At 36.3% G+C, this 10,045-nt stretch overlaps 1 protein-coding gene across 1 annotated transcript in view; it reads right to left on the bottom strand.

Moving 5' to 3' along the window:
* The window catches only part of ABCD2 (ATP binding cassette subfamily D member 2), a 62,846-nt gene extending 55,911 nt beyond the window's left edge, over nucleotides 1–6,935 (bottom strand). The window contains exons 1-2 of the mRNA XM_023182778.1: nucleotides 5,573–6,935; nucleotides 3,864–4,044 (exon numbers count right to left, since the gene is read on the bottom strand). Of these exons, the coding sequence (XP_023038546.1) occupies nucleotides 3,864–4,044; nucleotides 5,573–6,511 (1,120 nt within the window). The 5' untranslated portion in view covers nucleotides 6,512–6,935. The remainder of the gene's footprint in view (nucleotides 1–3,863; nucleotides 4,045–5,572) is intronic.
* Between the last annotated feature and the right edge of the window lie 3,110 nt (nucleotides 6,936–10,045).

The following is a 10,045-nucleotide window of genomic DNA, read 5'->3' on the forward strand; positions in this document are numbered from 1 at the left end:
ACTCAGGTAACTATTTTCTTCACATAATTTCAGTCATTCTCTTAATACTAGTAAATAAAGGGGTGGTAGTCTTTAAAAATAATATAATAGAAATTCTACATAATTATTTCAATGCCTCTTTGCCAACCATTTGGTCCCATGATTAATCTGCCTCAAGCTTACCCACGTTCCATACAGAGTAAGTTCCAATGTAGCTAATATGGTGGCAGTATGATGCAGTAGAGAAAAGCAGTGCATCTGGAGTTATAGAACGCCCTCCATCCTTAGGGCTTCCGCTAACTACCTGTGTGACTTTAGGCAAAGCTGAGGCTCTAGACCAGATGACCTTTAAGCTCCTCTTTTGATGTGAAAATGCCATGTTCTATATGTATTTTTTTTTTTTTTTTTTTTTTTTTTTTTGAGACGGAGTCTTGCTCTGTCCCCGGGGTTGGAGTGCAGTGGCCGGATCTCAGCTCACTGCAAGCTCCGCCTCCCGGGTTGACGCCGTTCTCCTGCCTCAGCCTCCCGAGTAGGTGGGACTACAGGCGCCCGCCATCACTCCCGGCTAGTTTTTTGTATTTTTTAGTAGAGACGGGGTTTCACCGTGTTAGCCAGGATGGTCTCCTGACCTCGTGATCTGCCCGTCTTGGCCTCCCAAAGTGCTGGAATTATAGGCTTGAGCCACCGCGCCCGGCCTATATGTAATTTTATTATGAGAATTCGAATACAAATATAATCTTGTCCTTACCATAAGATTTCACGTAAAGTTTTAGGTGGATAGTACAGCAAATCTGCTATAGAATTATTTTTCCTTTCCCTTCCAACAAAATTATGCAGGTTCTTCCTATCTCCATTTTCACTTCTGAATTCCTAATCACTTTCAAACTTGCTCCTTTAAACTACAGCAATGATCATATTAGCAAACATCTATTGAATATATGTGAGCCAGGCCTTGTTCTAAGTTTTACATATCTGATCTTATTTAATGCTTGTAACAACCCTGCTATCATTTCTCTTATTTCGGAAATGTGGAAATTGAAGGACAAAAGATTACATGATTTGCCCAGGGTCACAGTCTAGAAAGCAAAAAAGCCAGGGTAAGATCCAGGAAATCTGACTCAGGAGCCACAGGGTAAGAATATGATAAATATTAACAGTTGCTTCTGCCTAGGTTCTTATTTAGCCAAGGACTGTTTCAAAGCACATTAAGTATGTCACATGTAATTTCATAAAAATTTTGAAAGATGTGTATAATTATCTCTATACTTAAGATAGAAAACTGATGTACATAAAGTGTATGTAACTTTCCCAGAAAGGATAACTATTAAATAGCAGAGCCAACATTTGAAGAGCAACCTTCTTTTTTCTTTATTCTATTCTCTTTTTTCCCCCGCTACTTCATATTTTCCCCTTGCCATTTCTTCCTGACTCACCTATTTTTCCATCTTTTTTTTTTTTTTTTTTGCCTTAAAATATATAGCATCATGCACTTTACCTCTAATGTAAGGGACAACTAAATTACTGAAGATTAGATTAGAATACATAGCATGTAATTTCAAGAACTAAAACCTTAAAGATATACTATTATCTTTAAAAAATTCTTTTGGCTGAGTAAAGTCACTTGGTATTTTCATGTGTTAAGTCTTTGTATGATGAATATATTTAGTAAATACATACATATATCTGCAAACATTACAAGCACAGATAGTAATCCTTAATATTACAGATTTTGAAGAACATTCTCAGTATTGTCATATGAATTCATTTTTCTGTCTATGAAATTCTTACATTACTTTTCTCTATATAAAAATTTTCTTTTGAAAGAAGCTTTAAAAAATACTTTGTTTCACTTGCCTCAATGAGGTTATTATATTTCAGTCTAAAATTTTAATGTTTCTTTAATTTAACATGGTATTTTCAGGATTTGTAGGATTTATTTTTAAATATATTATTACATCTTGTTAAATAAGCTTGTTAGATTCTTTGTATACATTGTTTACTTTTTACTGGTCTCTGTGGGGTTAATTCGTCACCACTTAATAGCTGCATTTTTGTTGTTCTATGCTGAATACTCCTGGGTTTTCTAACAACACCAGTGTGTCCAAGCACTGACTAACAAAACTACATCATAATCTTGTCTATAGAGTTTTCTCTAATATACACTATATATTAAATTTTTTAAATGAGTATTGTTATTTTAAGAAATGACTTTTTAAGTGAATATCTGATACTTTTGGCTTTTTTTGGTAAAACTAATGTTAAAACAATAGATTTTAAAGTGTCTCTCTAATACTCTTTTGAAAAAGTAATTTTATTTCATTATGAAAGGATTATGTCTAAAATACTATTAATAACAATACCTTTTTCAATATAAACTTTTTAAAATTAAATTATTTTTAGTAAATTTTGAAACATAAAACCATATAAAATTCAATTTTCTCAGTGGTCTACATATACTGTCTATTACACAGTTCAGTTGTGAAGTATAATTGATATATGTATAGCACTTGCCACAGAGAAAGGCTGACAAATACTAACTTACTAAAATGAACATATTTATGTTAAGGATAACTCAACTTTGACGAGTGTTTTTGTAAGCATTAGTTAAAACATTGAAGCACTTTTTCAAAACATTTACGCGTATCGTAATTATTGTTTTTATTAGATCACTTCAAACAAATAGCTATTAATCCTTAATTCTACACAAAATAACTATAAAATAGTATAGATTCTGTAACAATATTCTTAGTTTTCTAGGTAATAATTGTCACCTTTTATTTTCTAGGTAATAATTGTCACCATATATCAAGTATAACATGTTCTGTACTTCATAAACATTATTCAGTTAAATCCTCACAACAATTCTCTGAAGTAGCCTTTCTGGTTCTCATTTTACAAATGGGGAACTAAGGTATAGAGAGTTTAATCAACTCTAATTAAACAGACTAAGAGGATACAAGTAGGAAGAGGGGGAACCAAAAGTTGAACAAAACTCTCTTTCACTACAAAGCCTATGCTTTTGTCTAGCTTCTTAAACACCATGGCCAATTTTAGCCCTGTGATTTTTAAGGAGGGATGTCTTATTTTAGGAAAAGAGTAGAAAATACTTCTTCAGTTAATTCTTCTCTGTTCCAACAGATTAAGATCCAAACTCCCATCCAAGGATGATACAACATTTTAACATTGTTTTTTCTTCCTTGCCCTTATCTTTCTTTGTTATTCCGAAGAATGAAAACTATTATTAAAAAACTGTTGAGACAGTGATAGGATAGAATTAGCCAGCTGCAGCTTGACAACCACCATTCCTACAAAACCACCAAATCATGCTGCATAAGAGGTTATCTATGTTATTCACAAGTAGAGGAGCCCGAACTTGTTCCATGGCATTTAAGCATTCCCTGAAGCAATATTCCTGCTTGTCCAATGTAGTCAACTGACTTTTCAAATCACAAAACAGGGCAAATTCAGCTATAGAATATTTATAGACTAAATGTATGGGATGTGTAGAACTAACATTTATAACACATGAGGAAAGCTTGTGTTATACTCTTTCTGTGGGAAATGACTTGTTCTGAGGTTAAGTGTGAACTAGAGAATCATCCTATATTAGGCAATATCATTAAAATTGCTCAAGGTCAACTCCCAGAAACACTGCATCAGAGATCTCTGAAATAGCTCAGAACTGGAAATGTCTTTGAGCCACTGTCTCCTTTTTCATACTGTTGTTCTTATTATTGGATGCTGTAAAGTCTGCCATTGTTTCGGACCATTATTAACTAGAATAATGACTATGTACACAGTTTAGTTCACATAAAACTAGCAATGGCACCTTCAAAAGAAATAATGTTAAACATATATTTGAGATTAAGCATAAATGTCATTACCACCATCTGCAAAGCCAGTCGCAGTGATAATAGGTATAGCCACCATAATTAGTCCACTGCTGCTCCAAACATACTTCATCAGGAATTGTTCTATCATGATGTACCACAAACGTTTGGATAAAATGAGGTTCATCTGATCCGCTAAAGCTTTGTAACTTTTCTGAAGTTGTTTCATTTCTACCTATAAAGAGGAAAAAGAGTTGAGGACTTTCCTTAAAGACATATACATATTCTTCTTCTTCTTCTTTTTTTTTTTTTTTTTTTTTTAGTATGGCATTATCTATGTGTCTTAACAACCAATAAATGCAGATTAATACCAGTATTAGTTATTATTTAGTTTTGGTCACATGTGTATTATTTTTAAAAGTTTATGCTACTCAGTGGACATAATGTTTGGTATAACATACATATAAGTAATTTATACTTATGATATTTAAATTTTATGTATGAGATGTTAAAATTAAATTATATTATGTAAAATATGAATAAACAATTGTTAGAGCTTTGTCTTTGTTGATCACACCAAAAATACCTGAAAATGGACACATGACATATGTATGTATAGACTCTACTTTTGAACTGACTCACTTTGTTGGATTTTGTCTTTTATGCAAGAAGTCTAAGTGACTATAATTTATATCACTGAATTCAATAGTTCAAGAAGAATCACAAATCAATATGATATAATACAGTATATGAGGTAATTTTCAAGTGGGAGCAGGAGTCCTAAATTTACTTTAAATATTCTTTTTCAGGTTGCTACTGCTATTAAAAAAGACACTGATAATTACTGATGCTTTAAAAATTAAGTAATTCTGCTTGGTGATTGACATGCCATCTTCAACAGTAGAATACTTTATTTTATTCACCAAGTCATTTAAATTAACATTGCATTGCTTTAAAATTTCTGTCTTATTTCATATTCTGAAGTTACCTGCGTGCACTATGAGTATGTATAATTGGGCTAATTGTTTTAGGGATCTGCTTAATGTTGAAAATCTTTAATAATTGAAAACATTCTGAAACTCCTTTTGTACTCCTCATTTCTTCTCTAATCTCAACTTTTTTTTTCAAAGCTGGACAAAATTTCATTTCACTTCCTCTTTTCATTTTGTCAAAATATAGTGCTGAACATGAACTAAGAGTAGTAGAAATGCCATTTTGTTAGACACTCTCCTATGCTTCTTGGGAATGGGGATGCTCCATATTGATCAGACATTCAAAATTGTTAAAAATGTCTTCTATAAGAAATCCTTGTCCCCTCCCCCCCTTTGACAACAAAGGAACAACAAAGAATATCATTCTAAATTTTCCACTTCAATGGAAACATGTTTAGTCTTAGTTTCCAAATATATATTTTCTTCTGGTAGGTGTTTTGGGGCCACCTACCAAGTTAGGATTTAAGTTTTAAGAAAATGCGTTAGAAATAATTCTGACCATATTTGAGTAACTGAGGCTAAGTAGCCTTTTTCAGAGTGTTGCAAATTTTATTCTCATGAAACTTTAGAAAAGTTTGCACCCTATAATTCTTTAACTGGTTACGGTTAAAAGGGGTAATGAAGCATATATTTTAATTCGGGTTTAGATGTCAGAGGAATCTAAGACACTAAAGAAGTGGGTCCATCGACAGGACAACAGATGGTATCTGGCACTGCAGTGGCAGCTTGAACAGTCTCACATTTCACCCATCACCTTAATTTCTATCTTACCTTATGTCCTCTGTAAAAGGCAATTTCTTCTACATTGGCTATAATTCTGGAGTGCACATACCGCAAATAGCCTTTTCTATGAGCTTCCTCTGCCACCAGTTTGCCAAATTTGGGAGAACAGGCTTTCAACACTTTAGCAGTGGCATATACCACAAGTCCTGCTAATAGGGTGGGCCCAATTGGGCTTGCTCCTCTGGATGTAGCAGTTTGAATTAGTGTATAGGAGGTCAGGATTACATCTAAAATAGGTTTGGTCAGATTAGAATACAAGTGAGCCACAGATTGGGAGAACATCATAATATCCTCTGTAAGAGATTGGTCAGGGTTTGCCAGCCTCCCATCCATGTTGATCACTTTATAGTAAGTCTGATTTGTAAAATAGGTTTCATAGGCATGGTCTACTAGGCGAGTTCTGAAGGCCAAAGCCAATTTGCATTCCAGGTACCTTATTGCACTGTTGACGAAGGTAGCAGGGATGGCAATCATAAGCCACTTGATTAATTTGATGATGAAAGTCCGAGGCTTCTTTTCCACAATGCTTTTCACGATTTTTCCATCCAGACCAGCAACATAGATAGACAGAAAGGTTCTTGAGATTAGAGCCACTGAGTGCAGGCAGAGCCACCCTGTTTCAGTGGTCACAAGTTTTGGAAACAAAATTTTCCGAAGTTCTAGTAGCTGTTTGAAGAAATCTGCGTTCACTCCAGGCGAATGTATTTTACAAACGGTCTCGGTGCAATGCAGTATTTCTGTGTTCTCTGCAGCAGGGTAAGCTGCTTCTTTTTTCTTCCCGTGGCCAGATTGCTTTAAACGCTTGCCAACGATGGGATAGAGGGTTTTCAGAGCATATGCCGCAGCTACCAGGCAGGCAGCCCTCTTAGCTGCACTCGATCTGGTCCATTTCACTCGATCAGCTGCTGCATTTAGCATATGTGTCATTTTCCCAGTTACCCAAACCGGCTTCCAAAAGAATTCGTTTTAAAAGATCATGCTTCACAGAAATCCCCAGCAAATGTTTCAGAAAGTCCTACAGCGTCCCATAGTCCGCAGCGTTTCTCTTCCACTGTTTTGTTTTTAATTTTGTTCTGCTATGCCAGATGCAGCAGAGCTCAGACTCCGCTGCATCTACCGGGAATGATTCTCTCAGAAGCTCCAGCTGCACCAAACTCCTCCCTCCCAGGCCCCTCATTGGCTGTGAGGGCGGTGGGACCTTGGAATCTTAGCAGCTTCCCTTTGAACCTTGAAAATGAGGAGACAGCAAAACGAATTACATCCTTCCTTAAACAGGAGTTCAGAGAGTTAAATGTCTATTTTTGGAGAGGTCGAATCAGGCCATCTGCTGGCGAACAAAACCGCTCTAGCTACTGAGCATGCTCAGTGTCACCTAGAAACCCGCAGAAGTTTCAGAATATACATCACTTCGGTAAGATTTCAGTACCTAAGGCAAACAGAAGAGCAAGCAGAAAGGGAGATTTCCAAGCGAACAAAACCGGCTCTAGCTACTGAGCATGTTCAGTGTCACTTAGAAACCCGCAGAAGTTTCAGAACATACATCGCTTCGGTAAGATTTCAGTAGCTACTGCAAACAGAAGAGCAAGCAGAAAGGGAGATTTCCAAGAGTTTTAGTGAGACGAGGAGGGAGAAGGAACCACGGAAATGAGGGAGGAGGGACAAGAGGATCAACATAAAATGAATATGGAAAAAGTATGGAAAAAATCTGAAAGGGATCAGAAAAGAAAGTGATAAGTGGGCGGGACACTGGAGAATGCCAAATATCAAATACAAACACTTGGATCTGTTTTTCCGTCCCCCCACCCCCGGCTTTTTGGGGGGTCTGATTTCACATAAGGTCTCAGAACCTAATAGACAAGTTGTAATTGAGGGTATCCCTTGTAAATAAATAGAATAAAAGTCTTCCGTGTTACAGAAAATAGTTATTTGCTATGCCTCTAGACATTTTCCCTTTTTCCCCTCCATCTTACTTGTCCTTATGATAAAAATCTTCCAGCCCCATAACTGGAGATCTGATGTACTCATATTTATTTACAAGGAGGCAACTATTAAGTAAATGAGAGCAATGTTTCATTTTTACTACTCCCATGTGTTAGGTAGTTTTTACTTCGAGGGGGGTAGCACTTATAGTCAAAGTTTAACCATTTGGGAATTCAGCTGGTGTTGGATGATGGAAATAACTTCTCTAGGACCTTTCTTCATTTTTCAGGAATTCCTTGTCTTTTGCAAGTGTCTTTTTTGTTTATTTTGTTTAGCTGTAGAGATAATCTACTGGCTACTTTCTATTTCCATTTGGTTATTTGACAAAAACTAAGAGTCTTAAATTTCTTCACATCCATAATGGAGGATTTAAACTGTTCAACAGTCAAGGACAATTCTGCATATTTTAAAAAATGTAAAAAGCTTTTTTGTTTGTTTGTTTGTTTGTTTGAGACAATCTCTCTTTGTCACCCAGGCTGGAGTGCAGTGGGACGATCTCGGCTCACTGCAACCTCCACCTCCCAGATTGGGTGCCTCAGCAGCCCAATTTAGCTGGGATTACAAGTATGCGCCACCATACCTGGCTAATTTCTGTAGTTTTAGTAGAGATAGGTCTTGCCATGTTTGCCAGGCTGGTCTCAACCTCCTGGCCTCAAGTGATCCACCTGCCTTAACCTCCCAAAGTGCTTGGATTATAGACGTGGGCCACCACGCCCAGCCAAGAGCATTTTTTAAGTCAAGGCTGAGTATATTTTTGGATGTGCAAAAACCATTTTTTTGCTCTCCACTCTTCCCGCCCCCCATCTCATTAAAACTCTCGGAAAACTCCCTTTCTGCTTGCTACTTTGCTTGTGGTATCTACTGAAATCTTACAGAAGTGATGTATATTCTGAAACTTCTGGGGATTTCTAAGTGACACTGAGCATGCTCAGTAGCTATGGCCAGTTTTGTTTGCCAGCAGCTGGCCCCTAACATACATACACATTTCCAGTCAATTAGAACCTTAGGAAAATATGCATTAAGCTAGAACAGAAGTTGGCAAATTACAACAACTGGTGGGCCAAATCTAGCCTGCCACTTAATTTTGTATGACCCTTAAGCTAGGAATGATTTTTACATTTTTAAAGTGGTTGAAAATACATCAAAAGAGGAATATTTTGTCCTGTGAAATTTATATAAAATTCTCATTTTTGTGTTTATAAATAAAGTTTTATTGGAAAACAGTCACACCCATTCATTTATTCTCTGTCTATGGCTTTTTTCAAGCCACAGTGGTGGGTGCAACAAAGACTAAAATAGATACTATTTGGCCCTTTAGAGAAGTTTGCAAACCACTGTGCTAGAATATAAAACCCATCTCAGCATTAAATGATCTTCATTACTGAGTTTATCACAAATAAAGAACTGTCCTCACTTTTATAAGTAATCATATTTTTAAATTTTTAAAACTTCTTTCCTATGTAGTTATATTAATTCTGACAGTCATCATATATGTCTTCATTTGTTTGCATTCAATTCAGCAGACTGACTGACACATGAGTGTCAAACTCACACAAGTTTTTTTGATAACTGGCCATATTAGTAGCACACTCCATCATCCCATTAAGACTTTTTAAGCCTGTCTGTACAGATCATAGTGGTCATGGAAGTTATTGTCAAAATCTTTTCTTCCTAAGCTCTTGCTTTTGTTGTATGCAAGGTAAGGTTGCCTTTCATTTTTGTCATATCTCCTAACAGCTAAACACAAAAGGGTTAGCAGCGACAGGACAGGTTAAAGGCCAGGGTAAACCTAAGGGGCGGTGATGGCAGGATGTTGTTAGGCAGAACATGGTACACAGAAGGATGCATGGGTCAGACAGTAGCTGAAAGTCGAAGCAAGTAGTTTGCAATTCATACAACTAGAGGCAGCTATATTGGGGAGGAGCACGGCAGTGAGAAATTTAGAAGCAAAGGACACTAGAGATTCAAACAGGACTTAGGTGGAGGTAGGTCAGTTTACCAACTGATAATGAGGTTGTAGTGCAGAAACAAGCTTTTAGCACCTGGAATGAGAGACTTGTGAGAATGAAGAATTGTTTATCAGGAAAATGATCAAGACAGAAATTTTGTTACCTGAATCATGGTACAAGGAAGGTTGAAAGTGAGTTACTTGAACTGTGGAAAACATCAATGTGAGATTTGATTTGATGTTGAGCCACTTAGGTGAAGACCTAACTCTAACCACCTAAATTTCACTCCCACCATTCACCTCACCCTGCTCTCAAGGGTAAGAGTTGGTCCTAGTGTCTGAGACTAGGCACAAGCCTTCAGATAAGGAAGAGGAAGGATTCAAGAAGACAGAAGCCATATAGACAATTGAGTCAATAATACATGGCATGTAAGTAAAAAACTAAGAATGTCAAGATATTTCTTTCAGTTTTTTCTTTTTCTTTTCTCTTTCTTTCTTTCTTTCTTTCTTTCTTTCTTTCTTTCTTTCTTTCT

The sequence above is a fragment of the Piliocolobus tephrosceles genome, chromosome 10 (assembly GCF_002776525.5).
Source record: "Piliocolobus tephrosceles isolate RC106 chromosome 10, ASM277652v3, whole genome shotgun sequence".
In the NCBI taxonomy this organism is placed as follows: domain Eukaryota; kingdom Metazoa; phylum Chordata; class Mammalia; order Primates; family Cercopithecidae; genus Piliocolobus; species Piliocolobus tephrosceles.